General features: G+C 36.2%; 1 protein-coding gene and 1 pseudogene across 1 annotated transcript; one reads left to right on the top strand and one right to left on the bottom strand.

Moving 5' to 3' along the window:
- The window catches only part of LOC113065902 (rotatin-like), a 55,883-nt pseudogene extending 49,004 nt beyond the window's left edge, over window positions 1–6,879 (bottom strand).
- Window positions 6,880–12,371: 5,492 nt separating this feature from the next.
- On the top strand, window positions 12,372–16,403 carry LOC113066067 (suppressor of cytokine signaling 6-like). Its single transcript, XM_026237671.1, has 2 exons — window positions 12,372–12,744; window positions 13,842–16,403. Exon 2 carries the CDS (start codon window positions 13,966–13,968, stop codon window positions 15,541–15,543), a length of 1,578 nt encoding a protein of 525 aa, XP_026093456.1. The 5' UTR covers window positions 12,372–12,744; window positions 13,842–13,965; the 3' UTR covers window positions 15,544–16,403.
- The last annotated feature ends 1,900 nt before the right edge of the window (window positions 16,404–18,303 follow it).

Raw genomic sequence — 18,303 nt, 5'->3', positions numbered from 1 at the left:
CTGAGTGTTTTTTTTTTTTTTTTTTTTGCTGTAGGCAAACAAATCTAAGCATTTCTTAGTTTATTGTGTTTTCCCTGTTTCCTTGCATTACCTTGCCCGAGTGTTTTTGTCTTTGGATTGTTCTCGGTTTTGTGATCGATTGCTGCCTGCCTCGAACTTCGCCTGTTATTTGGATTACTCTTTTGTTTTGTCCTGAGATTTTGTTGTTTGCTTGTGATTTACTGTTTTGATTACGTTCTTGAACAAAGCTTGCACTTGGATCCCCTTCTCTGTTGTCACGCCACCGTTACAGTTTGTCACAACCTATGGCTAATAATCAGATTGGTGAGGTTGTGACTATGAGATCAGAGTAGATTCCAGGGCTCGCAATATTTAGAAATCCCTTGTAGCTCTTTTGGGCAGGTATTCTTAAGATTTTGATAGCCCAAAATGAATTTAACTAGCCAGAATAAAATTGACATTAGCTGAACTTCACTGTGGACAAATCAGTCATTTCTTTCTTTACTGTCTATATTTAGCTTTCTTTGCAATGCTGCAAAGCTATATTTAGCTTTTTTTTTTTTTTAATGTGTTGCTCTTTTAAAACTAATTTAAAAAAATAAAATAATAATAATAAAAATAATAATAATAGTAACACTATTAAAAGCAATCTTTAATTAATCTCAAAATGACTTTATTATAGACTATAGTCAATAACAAACCAAAACAATTATTGGCTTATAAATTAGAATTTTAATTAAATCAATTCAGTGAAAGAAATATATTCTTTCTTTAGCATATATCCTTAGTTAGGCATTCTTAAAAGTTTCCAAGCATTACATCAGCTTTTAGAAACCTCAAAATGACTCCATATCTCAATTTATGTTAGTCTTTTGTATTCTATTTGTAATTATTTAGACAATAGTGTAGAATTTGAATATCGGATATAAAAAAAAAAATATTTTATTGGTATAAGCCAAACTCCACCAAGAAACGTATACCTCTAGTAGATTTCTTGCAAGTTATTCAGTCTTGAAAGTTTCCAATCATTACCTCATCCTGTGCATCCTTTAAAAAAGTGCATATAGCTTTCATGCAGTGAGAAATACGGGATACTCTAAGATACTGGCTGTATCGTTCAAAGCAAGCCTGCTCTAGGTACCCCACTGCTGACTCGTGGATGAGTGGGTACGCTATACTGAAGGATGAATCAAAACACACAAGGAAACTGCAGCCACTGTACCTTCCGGAAGGTTATCTCCAGCCTGTTTGTAAAGACATCACACATAAGGTAATAAACACACATATGTACACTAAACAAGCTCAAACTAATTAATTTGTCTGTAATTACAGTGCTGTCCTTAGGTCTACAGCTTAGCTGAACAATTGACCCTTCCATAGAGACTTCTGGTGTGTCATTTGTTTTAATAATGACCGTGAAGGACATGGCCATATGTTCATTCAGCAACGTGGCACAGCTAATTAATGCCTAAGAATGGCACAGCCATATGCTCACTCACCTTCTCCACAAGTAACAAGGTTTGCAGGAGACGTATTGTGAGAATGGCTGTGCCCGTGAAGACCATTTGGTGGTGGATCAGAGATGATTCTAGCTTTTCAGAAGACGTCATGCCATGCTGGATGCATATAACGTCTCCCATTGTCTCAAAACATGCCTGTAATTTATCTCTCTTTTACCTTACAAAAAAACAAAAAAACAAAATACAAGTACTAAGAGACTAAAAGAGCTCATGCCATTTTATTGCCAGCAGGGGGCAGCAAGAGTCCTGTGCATTTCAAAGAAAGTTTTCAGATGACAGCAGTTTTTCAAGCTAAAACGCCATGAGCATGCATTAAAGATCAATGAGGGAGAGAGACATGCTGTGAAATATACATAATCATATGCGGTGGGGAATGTTCTCATATGTGTGCACACACACACAATGGGCTCGTTGAAAAATATTTCTATAGTCAATAAACATCATTTGATGAAACAACTTTGTAAGTATGTGTAATAGCACCTACGTAATCCTTGGTATGCATATAATGCAATGCACTTATGTAATTTTATATAAAACACACATAATCTGAATAAAAACAAGTAAACTTTGAATAATGATAATGGTAAGACTTTACAATAAGTTTGTGAACATTACCATTTCTTAACCATGACTAAATATGTACATGAAATAATATATGTTAAAATTGGTTTATGCATTATGAACTAACAGGAATACGAACAGTGTTAATTAATATTATATAGCAATGTAAAATAATATAAATCTGAAAGACCTTTCGTTTATTATATATAAATATTAACATAAATATGCTTATTGGGTAACACCGACCAAGACTATGTTAGAAGACATACTGTATCTCAATGGGACGAAAAAAAAAAAAAAAAAATGCATCATGACGCTCAATACATTAAAATTAGTTAATGAGCCATCATGAACTAATATAAACAGCAACTAAACAGAATTTGTGAATCTAGGTTAACTTATGAACTAAATTTAGAATTTTTTATTGTTAATTAATGTACATTCATAAATTATTAACTAATGTTAATTTATACAACCTGGAATGCATTAACATTAAGCAAGATTAATAATATTTCTAAAGGTATGTTCATTTATTTCATTAACTAATGCTATTGAAACAAGACCATATTGCCATATTGAAACGAGATACTTCTTATTGTAAATTCTTACTGTATTTTATTAAACCAATACAAATGCTTTAGATGGAAATAGAAGATGTATTGAGTTGTCAGGAGCAAACAGGGTCTTCTAAGTGGTGAAACTGCCCTAAAAAAACAACAACAACGGTTGTGCCATGACTGATTTGCGCTGATAGCTTAACGTTCTACAATGACCATCTGTCCCTCAGAGTAAGTGGAGTGGGTGAGACGGAGCAGCGACAGGTGTGTGTTTGTATGCACCAATGCAGACATCAGCCTCATGGCTATGGATCTGCACCTTGGAGGAGGGCTGTTGAAGACACTTGCCAGCTCTGTCGCAGTCAGGCTGTGCTCGTCCCACACCTCGGGGGCTATGCTGTCTCCCAGCAGCCCCTGTGCCTCTGCCAGCAGCTCTAGCACCCGTTGGAAAAACTTCAGGCTCTCGGAGAGGGCAGGGATGAGAAAAATGAGGGGAATATGATGAGCGATGGAAACACATGTGTGAGGGGAAAGGCAGCAGCTGTAGCTGCGTTTGAAACAGGAAAGAGGATTTAAGAGGACTCTCACCTGTCCTGATGAGAGGGAGCGCGTGCTCCATGGCCGCCACGGCAAATTTAGCCAGGCTCCGCAGCTGCAGCTCCAGTGAGTCCTCCGCTTCCATCTCCAGGGGGAGCTCCAGGTGGGGTTGCAGGAGGGGAGACTGTTGGGCTGGCCTGGGGGGAGCCCCTCTCTGACTGCTGCTACCGCTACACTAAAAATCAAAAGGAGCACCTAATTACTAAAGACACGAATTTGAAAAAACTGAAAAGATTTTTCCAAGGTGCGGAAGAATACTTTTGCTATATTTAGTTTTCATCTTTTCCATTTTAATGTATTAATACATAATATATTTTAAAATGTAATTTATCTCTGTGATGGCGAAGCTGAATCTTCAGCATCATTACTCCAGGCTTCAGTGTCACATGATCCTTCAGAAATTATTTTAATATGCTGATTTGGTGCTCAAGAAACATGGTTTATTATCAAAGCTTAAACAGAAAACAGAGCTGCTTATTTTTTTTTTTTGTGGATACCATGATATTTGCTTGCAATTATTTAAAATTCATTTGAAATTTTTATTTATTTTTTTGCAACAATTTAAATGTCTTTACTGTCACTTTCAATAAATGTATTGCATCTTTGCTGAATAAAAGTAATCAAAATCTGACTGACCCCAAACTGTTTAATAAAAGCGCTGTTTTTGATTCAGTACCTTTAAGATTTCTGTATGTAAATTACCTCTAGACAAGGTTTGTCAAAAATAATAATGAAAATAAATATTTAAAACAAATATATAATAAAAAAGCATTGCATGTCCAAAGAGAAATTAGAAACCAGTTAACCAATTAAATATTTCACAGCTTAAAAAAAGGCCTTGAAACACTTTTTTTTTTTAATAAAAAAAAAAATAAACTGAACAAGGAAAAGTCTGTTTTTTATTATACTTTAAAAGGCAGAGATCAAGGCTTTTGGGCATTTAAAACATTAAAAAAAAAAATTAACCAACCACAAACTTGTGAACTGTAGTATATGTAATTGAACAGGGCAACATTTATAATTGATGGTGTTTGATACCTTGCTTGGCTGAGCAGAAACATGGATCTCTCTAGAAATGTAGGAGGCTCCTCAAGTTCCTGCAAAGCTGTTCCAGACAGGCCAATGCCTGAAACGTCAGGTAGCTGACATCTTCATCAACATTCAGTCCGAAAAGTGACAGGAAAGCTGTACGTAGAGGGGAAAACAGAAGTTGATGTTGTCTTATATATGAAAACAGTTTAATATATGAAAACAGACGTTGATGTTGTCTTGTATATGAAAACAGTATAATATATGAAAACAGAAGTCGATGTTGTCTTGTATATGAAAACAGTATAATATCTGAAAACAGAAGTTGATGTTGTCTTGCAAACCTGCGAGAACATGTTTAGAATTGTTATAGCATTAAAACACAATGGTGATGGTGCAAGTGTTTTAAGAGAAGTGATTCTACATTCAATTAGGCACTAAATTAAAGGCCACCAGATTCTGACTTTTAACTTGTGTAATTTGTACCAAATTAAAATTCATTAACCCTCCAGTGGTGCTAAGCAATGCCAATGAATCAGGTTGATTCAATAAAACTAATTGTGGCACCTTCGATTTTAAAACAATTGCACAAAAGATCAAGATCATTAAAGAACCAAAGAGAATGCTTCCAAAACAAGGCAAATGCTTCATTCTTCTACAACAGAGTTATAAATAATTTTCATTGAGGGCATTGAGACTACATATCTCAGTAAGAGGATCTCAAATGAATATTACTCGCCAACATATTTTTGACAGAGATACAGCAATGCTTGTCACTTGGTTTCAAATGCGTGTACTAAAACGGCTAGTGTCAGCTTGCCAGATAATCACTACGGTACAGTCTTAGACACAAGACACGATTTCCCGCTGCCATTCCAATACTTTCCGGACTTGAACGTATTTTACAGCCAATCAGATTCTGTGGCATTCAATTATAGTATGGAATGGGGATTATGGAGCCCACGATATCACTTTCATCACCGTCACTCAATTTACGAAGCTCCCATCAGGGGTTAAAACAACTGAGAGAAATTAAATTTAAATCTTCAACTGTACTTGGCCTTTGCAGGAATATTCCAGCAGGGAAGCCTTGCATGATGATGTCACGAAGCAGCTCGCAGGTGGTTTGTACTAAATTGTGATTGTCGCTTCTAAGGGAACTACAGATTGAATGAGCGACAGGTCACTTTTGCAGCAAAACATATATCAGATAGCAACAGTGGTAAAATTACACCTAGCAGAGGGTACAAATACCTTTCATTTGATGACAATATACGTATGATGATCTGTTGAGTTCAAGGACAGCCATGGGAAGAGAACTTCAAGCATCTTACAGAAGTACTGACTGCAGGGTAGAGAGACAAAACAATATAAAGATCTTAAAGACTTTAGTGTCGAGACTTCAAATAAAGGCAATGATATCAACAATATGTTGATATGCTAATATATTCATATGGAAATTCTGTTATTATGTATTTTATATGTATATTATATTGCCAGAAAAAAAGGGAAGAAAAAAACGTTATCTGTGTTGATATTAGATTACTTGACACACACATTCCACAGTGATCCATTTTACAGATTTAATGAGTTTAAGTTCTTCCTGAAAGTTAGTTAACAAAAACTAATTCGATGTTGATGTCACCTAGATGATACTCTGGGGGTGGGAGCATCTGTCTGCTTGGGTTTAGTGCACTGGAAGTATCCCCTAGCCGACGAGTCGTCGTCTTCTGAGAACACAAAAGCAGCTGTTGAAAAGCGAATCAGAACCAGCACTATCATGCTCTCCTCTGCCTTGAATCAGACAGTCTACTCATATTCACTGCAGAGCTGCTGTCAGACAGCTATTCAAACCCGGACTATGTGGCAACCTTGACATTGGTTATAATGATATCGATATCTACAGTAATCTGCAGAACAGACAGATATAAAATCAATGTAATGTTTGTATACCTGTCTGCAGCGAGGGAACACAGTGTGGCTTGTAGGAGTTGGTGGGTGGACAAATAGGCAGGGACTCTGGGAGGTGGAAGAGCTGATCGAAGATGCCCTCTATGATAGTTCGGAAGCGAGGAACCACATTAGGCAAGATGTGTGTTAGGAATTCGACAGCCCCTACCTCCCGTAGCATCTGGGCTCCAGTTGTGTGCTTTGACATGGTACGGAAACCAAAATTAGATACTACTCAAAACATGCCATCTAGTAGAATAATCTGTCTGGTTCTTTGTGTGGAGACCGACATCCGCTTGCACTTTTCCTTCCACTCATGATCTGAATGGTAATGAATAGTGCCACTGCAGTGAGGCCCATTAAAACATCACTTCCTGTCATTGAGAACATCTCACTAAATGCAGCCTGGCAGTATAAAGAAGACACTCAAATCTTTTTGCATAGATTCAGTGCATTATAATTATATTGGACAGCATGCTGTTCAACTCCACAACTTTCTCCTGGACTGAAACCTCCGGAAAATTCAACCATTCCATAAGGAAGACAAACAGCATCCTTTCTTGGACCAGATCTAGAATGGTGATGAGACCATGATCCTGTTTGCTTATGATATTTTTAAGAGCCCAAACTCTGATTTCCAATAAGGAGAGTCCATATGGAGTAAAAAAAAAATATATATATATGACATATCAATACAACATAATGCAATGCAATAATTTAGAAACTATACACTTCAAAAATCATTAAATCAAATATTTTCTTCATCAGTATTTTAGTCCCCCTTTTTTTAGATACCAAAATCTAAACATTCTTAAAGGTATAGTTCACCCAAAAAACCCTCTAATCATTTACTCACCGTCCACTTGTTCCAACTGAGCTACTCTGCCAAACACAAGAGAAGATATTTTGAAGGAAATCTTGGTGACTTAGATTTTCTCGCTTCGGACGGTGACATATGACAACACAGTGAGATCCTCAAAAGTGATAATTAAAAGACTTCTAGATCTTGATTGACGGCTCAGCAGGCACACATCTTTTTATGGATTAAAAGCGCTAGGTGACAGAGGACAATGCTGTGATATTGTATGATTTTAGAAAGCTGTGATAAATATTACAATTATGCTGAACATATATTTATTTTATCATGCAAAGACAGTTACATAACAGACAGAGATTAACTAATCTTAATTTAAGTAGGTTTAAGGCATTATAAACAATACAAAAAAAAAAAATAAAAAAAAACTTAAATACAAGAAGACATTTGCATGGTCAAGAGAACAGCTGTGTACTCACTATCTGGCCACACAAGATAAATTGTAGATGTAGAGTTTGTTTCTTCTTTGGATTTATCCCTAAATCACTTGATTCTCTGCAGTGAATGGGTGCCGTCATATCAAATATGAGCTCAAATAACAGATAAAAACATCACAATAATCCACAGTAATGCATTCACTGCAGAGGATCCATTGGTGTGATGTAAGTGCTCTGATGAAGAAACAAACTCATCTACATCCTGAGTGGCCTGAAGGGATTTTATTTTATTTATTTTTTGGGGTGAACTGTTCCTATTACTTTAATCTATTAATATAAATCAATTGTTTGTTATGACATGTTCATTATTTCATTGTGTTGTCCTTGTTTAAATATCTCAAGATCATTATTAAATAAACTGATGTCTTGTTTCTTTATTAATAACAGCACACAAAGTGTGCCAACACTTTCTACTGTCTGATGAACCAACAATCCACAAAGATTGATTAAATAACATTTCCAGGCTGAATTCATAGGACAGGTCTTCTGGATAGCATTGGATGAGTTTTTCACCTTTCATCCATCCATCTTTATATCAGAACTAAAGGCCTGTATGTGGCAGATGGAATATGATTTAAACACCTAAATGTTCACCATGTGCTCACTGTGATGGACCCTGCTGGTAATCAGCCTAGAGCTGAGATCAGTCATTCAAAGCTTTCCAGCCTGAGGAAACAGACTGCACCTTCAGATGAATGTGTCCTGGGTTCGGTATGATTCATCACCTCCTCTGGTACACCGAAGCCTCACTCCAAATCACTCTATTTGTCTAAAACACCACAGTGCTGTGGTCTCCTCCGTGAGCGGTCTGACCAGTTGATATGATTCGCAGTACATCCCTGACCTGAAGACCTTCGGACTGATTTCCCTGTTTTATTTTCCACATGGCTGTCTCTTTCTGATATGCAAACTTGTGATACGGAGAGGATCGCACCGCAGTTTTTTTTTCCCACTGTGAGATAAAGTGCTTGGCTGATGAACCAAATCTATCGCCCTGGCTTGCATCCATGCTCCTGTCCAGAATCATCATGAATATTCCACACTAAGAGTCCAATATGGAACGTAACCCAAACACATTTGATATCGCAAAGAGCAGGTAGACACTCCGATTTCTAATTTTGTTATTTTGAAACTCTTTAGACTTTCTATATGACAGTGAACGAGTTCCAGAGTTATCTGGGTACCTGCCTTGTGCAAGTCACCATGAAATTGGACATTTGGTGTTTTTTACCTAACAATCCAGTTAATTCCAGATGGACATAATCAATATAGAATTTCCCAGAAGCAACAGTTTAAAGCTAAAACATCTTAATGATGGTGTTTCTTACAAACATGCAGGTTTTCATTTCATAAGACATTAACTGATCAACTCAAGTTGTGTGGATTCTTGTTTTAGCAGCTGTTTAGACTTTCATTCTGATTGCACCCATCCCAGAGGATCCACTGATGAGCAACTGATGTAAAGCAACATTCGTTTTAATGAAGATAATATATTTTTTTAATGGAATATTGCAGTGTGTAATTAATCTGTGCATATCATCATTATTAGTAATATTTTTTCATTCGTCTTGCAACTGCATCTCTTCTCTGATGACGTGTTCACTGGCACGAAGGCAGGACAACAAACACTTCCCTCCAGCAACCTTTCACTCACATGAGATTATAGCAATTAGCAAACAACAACAATCCAATGATCCAATCAGTTCCTGATCAATAAAATCACTTCCCACCCATTCATTTTCCTTCTCCTAAGAGAAGCGTTTCACTCAGAAATACAGCACAATAGAGAAGAAAACAGAAAAAAGGACAGAAAATATATTTAAAAAAAAAAAATCAATCAATTAATTAATTAATTAGTTTGTTCGTATTTAATGGCATAACACATTAAGGATTATGTATATACATGAAAAAGTAGAATGCAATGTTATGTGTGCATGAATCCATGCAACAGCTTTGTCTCACTCACATTACAATTTCTTTTTTTTCTTTTCTTTTTTTTTTGAAAAAACAATAAAATGCTTACATGGCTAAATCATTGCAATTAGAGTCTATTTTGATAATCCTTAATATTATAGAGTAAATGTGAAATTAAAAACACAAACATTTCTAATTTTGCATCAATGAAGTGCAAAAAAAAAAAAAAAGGTTGATAAAATATCTAAATGATTAAAAAAAAAAAAAAAAAACTTTAGTCTGGCACCCATGAAGAGTGGCAAAAAGCTGAAACAATATCTGGGCTCTATTAAAAACAGAAAGTGATATAACAGAATAATATCTCATGCTATTACAACACATACTTTAACATTACACAACCAGGCCATCATATTCAGATAACATCCAGAGTTCTTCAAAGCACATACATGCACGCACACACACACACACACACACACACACCAAAATAACCCAAAAAGCATAAGCTCAGTTTAAAGATAATGAACAAACCATGTTTTAAGTAAATATCAATGGTGTTTTCTTTGCATAGGTTAATTGCATTCAGCTCGAGTTGTATATAACTGACTCATTACATTCAGTGTGGCTCCAGCTGTTTCAGATGTAATTAATGCAAACTCTCTCAGACCCTTTAAGGACTCTCCATGTGGAGCAAGCAGAGGTTTTGAAGGACTAGCTCGCAGATTGCCTTTCCTGCATGCTAATGTATCCAGAGCATGCACTTGTTGACTTGAAAGAAAAAGAGAGCATACGCTAAAGAGGTAAACACGATCAATCCAATAAATGACCCCAGACTGGAGAGCAAGAGCCGCTCAAGCCAAGTAATCTCAGACAACAAAAACCCAAGTGGTCCCACCGGTACCATCACTGTCTGACATGTTTGTAATACACGTCTTCCGCTCCACTGCAAGTGTTGAAGATATTAGGGTGGGCACCGAGGGACCTCTGACAACCGTCCCTCTAGCGAAAACAGTCAAGCTGAAGGACGAAATCAATGTGAGAGATGCTGCAGACATATTGAGCAAATAATTTCTGGCTCATGCAGCTTTCATACAAAATAGGAAAAATCATATGAGATATGACAAATGATAATCTCTTGCTTTTAAAATGAATAAAAAGCATGCAATGTAAAGAAACCCTGTTTATCTTTATATAACGATTCTGGTTTGTCTTCTAAAACCCCTTTATAAGCATGGCTCTTTAAAGGAAACAGGAGCTCTCCTCTTCTCTGGAAATAATGTGGTTCAGCTTGATAAGCTCTAATAGGGGCATGTAATTAGACTCTTTGCAAAGAGGCTGTCTCTACACAAAGAGCTTCGGAAGGTTCACCACAGCATTTGATTAATTTGACAGTTTAACTTCAAGGGTGGAAAAAACCCAGCATCTGAAAATAAGGCTCATATTAGACCAACAGCAGTAAACACTATTACCCACTTAAAAACAATATTGACACTAATTAGACCACCAATGAATTACTTGAAAGTACATGCTTTATCTCAAATAACACTGCAGCACTTAAAAAAACAACAACAAGATTTTGACTTCACAAAATATTCATAAATAAAAAATGTAAAAAAGCTATCTATCTATCTATCTATCTATCTATCTATCTATCTATCTATCTATCTATCTATCTATCTATATATATATATAGTCAAAAATAAAAAAAAACATGAATATATGTATGTGTTTATCTATATTTGTTTTCATTATTAAACATATCTGAGATATAAAGACACTTCAAAATATAAAGATACTGATGTGGAATTTTTTTTTTTTAACTTTCATGACAAGACTCTGCTGATCTGAGCATTCAATAACTTTTAATAAACATAACTTTTCTCCTTTTGAAGAGCATTTTATCTGATTAAACTGAAACATACCTAACAGACCGATTTTGAGGCATCAGTCTTTAAATTCCTTATTGCTTAGTGTATTAATTTTCTCCCAGGCCTGTGAATTCAAGCTACAACATTGTGTGTGTTGTGTGTGTGTGTGTGTGTGTGTGTGTAGTGACAAAGCTTTGTAAAAATGTTATATAATTACAAAGAATATTTATCATTTCAATTCATATTATCAGCATAACAATTTGATTGAAAAGTTAGCAAGGATTAAATAATATGATTACATAGATAATTCACTCTCAGATAATATAAGTGTGAATCGATGAAGAATGAATGAATGAATGAACTTGACCCACTTTCCCATAATACATAAATAATAAATAATCTGCCACATAACCTACTTAAGGCGAGACACTGCAGGTGAATTGGGTAAAAATAAAACCTTACTTACTAAGTTGATTACACTGATAATTGCAAACATTTTTTGTATCACAAGTTTTCTAAAATCTTATGTTTAAATATGCAAATGAGGCATCATTTAATGAAATATGCGCTAATTTGCATAAATGTAACAAAAATCTGAACACTGGATTCAGTCAATTTTGTTTAATTATTATTTTTTTTTTACATATTAGAGTCAAATGTTTTTTCATAGGAAATTCTGTGTATCTCTTTTTGCCACTCTTCAGAAAATACTTTGAGCAGCCGGAAAACAATATATTTTCATAATTTTGGGGGGAATAAAATGTTGTATTTAATCAAGAAAATTTTAAATGAGCACATCCCTCTGTAAAAACTTTCAGAATATAGACAGGAATAAATATGTAAACTAAAAAGAAAAAAAATTACAGGTGCATGAAAAAAACAGTGTTTTTGTCTGCAGTGTCCCCCCTTAAGATGTTAAACCAATATTAATATGCTATATAATATATAGTTTGTTGTCTTTAAAATGTGAACTTAAGTATTTATGTTGGCTAGTTTTAATATATTCCCAGTCCAGACGCCCTCCTCCCTCTTGTTATCGTTTCTGGGACTTTTCCCATAATGCAACAGTCAACAAAGGAAGAGGGAGAGGAACGGGCTGTAGCTAAAGTTGCTAGCTAGCACAAAAAAGAGGAAGAGAGAAATGGAGCTGTCATAAAATTTTAAGGAATGTATCTCTCATCAAACGGTCAAATACAGCTGAGAAAACAGCCTCGGCTCTTCACGTGCATGGGATGATGACAGACCATCAGCAGTAGGTGTTTATGAAGTGAAGCAGCTCTTGGTCGTGCGAGGGAGCTGACTGTTAGATTAGATTAGCAGCTAGCAGTCTGTTATTAGCACGCTAATGCTAAATGCGTTCCTCGTCGTCAGATTTACACACACATTCGACCCTGATCCATCTTTATGAAGAAAAAAAGGGAAATTAAACTATTTAAAGCGGTAAGTGGACATAATTTGTTGTATGTACTTTTTATATTTACACTATTTATGTCAGACACGATGAAGGTCCCATAGCCTGCTAAGTCAGTTCATTTTAGGCCTTTTTCTTTTTTAGACAAAGTTACAGAAATTGGTCTGACAGTCATTACTTTAAAATGTATTATAATTGATTACTCTTAAAGTTCTGTGTTATGGTTATTGAGTTATATGCTCTCGTATCATATGCGAATTAAATGTGTTGATATAAGGCCTTTGTCAGTTCTGCAGTAAAAGTTCTGCTGTATTTGAGGATTATAAGAATGATTGTAAGTAAATGCATTCAAAGCATATATATATATATATATATATATATATATATATATATATATATATATATATATATAAGTTAAGGACATAAACTGATCTAATGATTGATTAATTACATTATTTATAACCAACTGAGATTGCACCTCGTATTGATTTGAGTATTGTAAAGTTCAAGTTAAACGATAAGCATCAGATGTCATAACGGACAGCTTTGTAACATTATATATTTCTTGTGTCACCTGTGATAGTGATCGATTTTGTTACACATTTGAAATGTAAACTTAACGTCATCAGACAGTCAACTTTAACTTATAATATTTCTCAAAAGTAAATTTCAATAAGAAAGGGTTAATCAATTAAAGTACTTTAAAAGTGTTTTTGTAAATATAAGCATTGTGAATAAATGTCTTTTGAGGTATTGGCATTATAAATTGGATGCATTAAAAACTAGATAATAATTATGTAGATAAAGGAATAGTTCACTTATAGAATAAAACAAAATCCTGATAATTTACTCTCCCTAATGTCATCCAAGATGTTAATTTCTTTCTTCAGTCACAAATAAATGAAGGTTTTTGAGGCAAGCATTTCAGGATTTTTCTCAAAATAATGGACTTGGCCAAGGAATAAGGGTCTTTTCTAGCGGAATGGCCAAACAGAAAAAAATACTGACCAATATATTTGTCACAGATGACTTGAAGTGTAATCCTAAATCAAAAAGAGTGAGAAAACTGCATGTTTAGTTCTCATGTATCTAGTTTTCATGATGTCTTTTATCTCACCTTTTGCAGATGACGAAGGCTTTGGCGTTCACATGATTGACATTTCCCAGTCACATGGCCAGACTCTGCGGTTAGCATCTTTCGGTCAGCAGATAGGACCGTCCCATCCCCTCACCTGACTGGATGTACAAGGATGAAGAAGATCAGTCTGAAGACGATCAGAAAGTCACTTAACATAAAGGGCAAAGAAGATGGGGATTTCGTCATGCTCCAGCAGCCATCATTAGCAGCTGATTTCACCAAGGATGACTCTCTCTTCGGGGGCTGTTACACCAAAGGGCTGGTAGGTTGTGATCTTAATGGGGAGGATGAGAAGGGTCATAAGAACCGATCGAAAAGCGAGAGTCTAATGGGCACTCTAAAGAGGAGACTGTCTAACAAACAGAAAGCGAAAGTCAAAGGAGGATCCACAGCAGTGGGCTCTGGAGATGATGATGATACCTTCTCTTCTTCATCAGTCCCCATAAGCTTTAATGAAGTCAAAGCTCAGCGGCCCTTAAGGTCCTCGTCCCTCCGAAGCCATCATTACAGCCCTTCTCCATGGCCTTTCCGGCCAGTAGGCTCTGAAGAGGCTTGCATCAAGATGGAGGTGAAGGTCAAAGCTATGGTCCACTCCCCCAGTCCCAGTCCCTCCCTCAATGGAATCAGAAAGGAGTTCCATGACATTCAATTAGAAGGTCTGTTCCAGGATCAGAGCGAATCTTTGAAGGACATGGAGACTCAGAGTGGCAACTTGCATTTGAACATTGAGGATCACGTGCCTATTGGACTCACACCTCAGGACTACATCCAGTACACAATGCCTTTAGATGAGGGAATGTACACCGATTCATCCAAGTCCTTCTGCTTGGATGGTCCCTCGCCAATGGAAGTGGTTGATCAGGTCGAATCGAACTTGTTGCATGTGGATCAGGGCCCGGATGACCATGATCTCATGCCATCAGACATTCTCATGGAGCAGGCGGTGAACGGACATCTTCCTGGTACTCCGGCGATGGTCCTTTCCAACTCCAGAGCCGACACACCTTTATTTTCTCCCTCCCTGTCACCTCTTTCCAGCAACGATATTTCAAGGACCCTCTCCGGGTTCAGTGGTGCAGACTCTCATGTTGTCGAGAGAGTGAGGCACCACCTGAACTTTGACCCTAATTCCGCTCCCGGTGTTAGCAGAGTGTACGATTCTTTCCAAAGCAGTGGACCCATGGTTGTAACAAGCCTTACAGAGGAACTTAAAAAACTGGCCAAGCAGGGTTGGTATTGGGGACCTATAACTCGATGGGAGGCCGAGGAGAAGCTCATCAACCTTCCAGATGGCTCTTTTTTGGTGAGGGACAGTTCAGACGATCGCTATCTCCTCAGCCTGAGCTTTCGGTCACAGGGAAAGACGCTTCACACCAGGATCGAACACTCGAATGGCAGATTCAGCTTTTACGAGCAGCCCGACGTAGAAGGTCACACTTCCATTGTAGATCTCATAGAGCACTCTATAAAAGACTCTGAAAATGGCGCATTCTGTTATTCCAGATCCCGTCTGCCGGGGTCTGCCATGTACCCCGTTCGGCTGACCAATCCTGTGTCACGGTTCATGCAAGTGCGTTCGCTGCAATATCTTTGCCGCTTTGTCATAAGACAGTATACGCGGATAGATTTGATTCAGAAACTGCCTTTACCAAACAAAATGAAAGATTATTTGCAGGAGAAGCACTACTGAACAGACTGTAGTGGGATATGGTAGTAAAATGCACTTTTTGTTGAGTGGCGTGTCCTTAAAACAGTTTACATATATGGAGGTCAGGTGATCAGTTGTGCAGGTTGACTATCCGATCTTCCCACAGAAATATGCGGTAAATTTGTTGTTGCTCAGATTCAGTGTTTTACATTTTGCAGGTCTTTTCAGAGCAATGTGGCAAGTCCAGAAACCATTTAGGATTGGGATTCAATGCCTAACATAAATATTCCTATTGAGTATGATTTGCAGTAATGCTAACACAAAGCTAGTAGGGCTGCACGATAAATCAAACCCCATTAATCGCGATTGTCATGTGCATCAGTAAAGCCAGTTCTGTGATTAGCAGTAAATCTCCCATCGCCTGTTCTCAAGTGGAGCAGCGTTTGCTACACAGAGCTGTAGTTCTTTGACAAGCTATGCAAAATCGCGTTCATAATCGCAGACGATATAATCATATGATGGTGAAATCGTTCGCGATAATGACAGCTGTTTGCGTATCTTGAACTATGGCACTGTGTAGTAAATGTTGCTCCATATGAGAGCATGTGAAAACCAGTGTTAATTTTGTTAACGAAGACAACACAGAATATTTTTTATGTGACTAAGATGAGACGTTGACGAGCTAAAAATAATATCTGATGACAAAATTAGGATGAAATTTATGCAGCGTATTCGTTAACTAGACGAGACTGGACTATAATGTTATTTGAGGACTATTGGACATTCAAAATGCATCCTATAGGCTATTGTCTTTCAAAATGTGTGTTCCTGTCATTGGATTGCAGTCTATTCTTAGTATGGCAGCCGCAGTGGATGGATAGACTAATAAAATGCAAAAAGTTGTCCTTTTTCATTTCTGTTAAATGGATAGTTCACCCAAAAATGAAAATTTTCGTAATTTATTCTAGACTTTCCAAGTGTATTCCTTGATCCATATTTCTCATAAGCTTAATTGATTTGGTCTAAAGAGAGAAGAATTAATTATTATTTTAATTTGAAAAGTACATATAAATTAGCTACCAAAATAAATTTTGGTGACTACAGTTTGACTAAAAGTATTGACTAAAAGTTAACTAAAATGCAATTACTTTTCGTCGACTAAAACTAGATTAAAACTATGAAAGACTCAAATGACTAAAATGTGACTAAGACTATTTAGCTTTTTTTCTCTCAAGACTAAGACTACATAAAAAATGCCTGACAAATTAACACTGGTGAAAATACCACATTTTATTACATGTTTTTACTCCAAATTCACATTATAAGGTCAGTCAAGTGTTTAAAATAAACCCTTCTGTGAGATGATGTGTTTTCTTAAGCAAAATAATTAAGGCAAACAATATTTCATTGTATTCTAAGCAGTGATAAAGGCCATGTCGATTAGCATTTCATTATAGATCTACATTATGATGAAAATTATAAGAACTGAGATAAACCATATATTGCCATAGTTGTTTATTTATTAGTCACATTGAATCAATGAAAGCAGTGAAATCTTCTGTTTATACATAAAATGTATTGCCTTTGGTATTTAATTTTGATTAATTGTGCAGCCGTAAAAGCTAGGATTTGAAGATGGAATGTTGCATTAATGTGCTTCATTCATCAATAGTTTTGCTGTAGTGTAAAGGTGTGGTCACATTGGCGAAATTTTGGCAAAAAAACAAAAGGTTATTTTCAATAGCGATGTATGGAGCACAGCTATCAGAAGACACTTTCAAACCAAGCAGTTTTTTTTGTTGGTCATTGTGTCGAATGTGATGCAAAATCTGTGAAGAAATCTTTCGAAATGGATTCCTATTGAAATTACTGGGTTTACGCCCATGAAAATTCACACCTTTACAAGAAATTAGCTTTTCTCTGGAAATATGATGTCAGCCTCGTTTTTGGCAGGTTTTGATAGATTTCCTTCTACACATGGGTACTTTTAATGAAACTTGCGAATATGCTGGGTGACTGAGTTTTAGTTAAATACAGTTATCATGTCGAATGCATCAAAGTTCGACAGAAAGCTTTTTTTATAAGAGTTTTAATGCTTTACATCTATTAAAGGGTTAACAGTAAGACATTTATTCATCCATTGGACTTCTGTAGATCTGTGCAACAAATTTACTCAGTCTTATATAAGAAGGCCACAAAAATGGACTGTGAATCACATCCTAAACAAATGTTATAGAAGAATACATGCAGAATGCCACAAATCTGTGATGTTATACAAAAAGGGAGCAGGTAGAGAATAAATATATATATATATATATATTTTTTTTTATATATAATGTGGTTCATACAGTATTCTGTCTACATCATTGTTGGCTCATGCACATTAAGCAAAGGTTTATTATGGTTCATGAACATATTATTTGTTTTGTTAAACATAATATTAAGTATTTTCATATTCTAGTGCTGGAATGATTGGAATTGGTGACAACCTACCCAACCCTAAAACACAGTTTTATAGAGACATTTGGCTTGTTTATACATGAACCATAAGCTAACTTTTAATTAATCTGCAAATTTCTCAATTATGCATTCTTGAGTGAATATGGGAGATTTCTTTTTGCTCTTCCCCGAATGACAGAAGTCTTTCCTCACCCTCTGTCCTCCAAAATAGCAGCATGTCAGCCTGTCGATATTTCATAAAATCTGCTTCAAGCCAAGACTGTTGAATTCAGACATTTGAGAAGTTATGCACTGTTAGTTATGCATTTTGTTTTTCCCACACCTTCTCTTTCTAGTCCCCTG

The sequence above is a fragment of the Carassius auratus genome, chromosome 49, assembly GCF_003368295.1.
Source record: "Carassius auratus strain Wakin chromosome 49, ASM336829v1, whole genome shotgun sequence".
NCBI classification, from domain to species: domain Eukaryota; kingdom Metazoa; phylum Chordata; class Actinopteri; order Cypriniformes; family Cyprinidae; genus Carassius; species Carassius auratus.
The sequence above is the reverse complement of the archived record's forward strand: the minus strand, read 5'-3'. Positions and strand labels throughout refer to the sequence as shown.

What these genes read in the sequence shown, in the direction of transcription:
- LOC113066067 (XM_026237671.1), top strand. Translation starts at nt 13,966, where the DNA reads ATGAAGAAGATCAGTCTGAAGACGATCAGAAAGTCACTTAACATAAAG.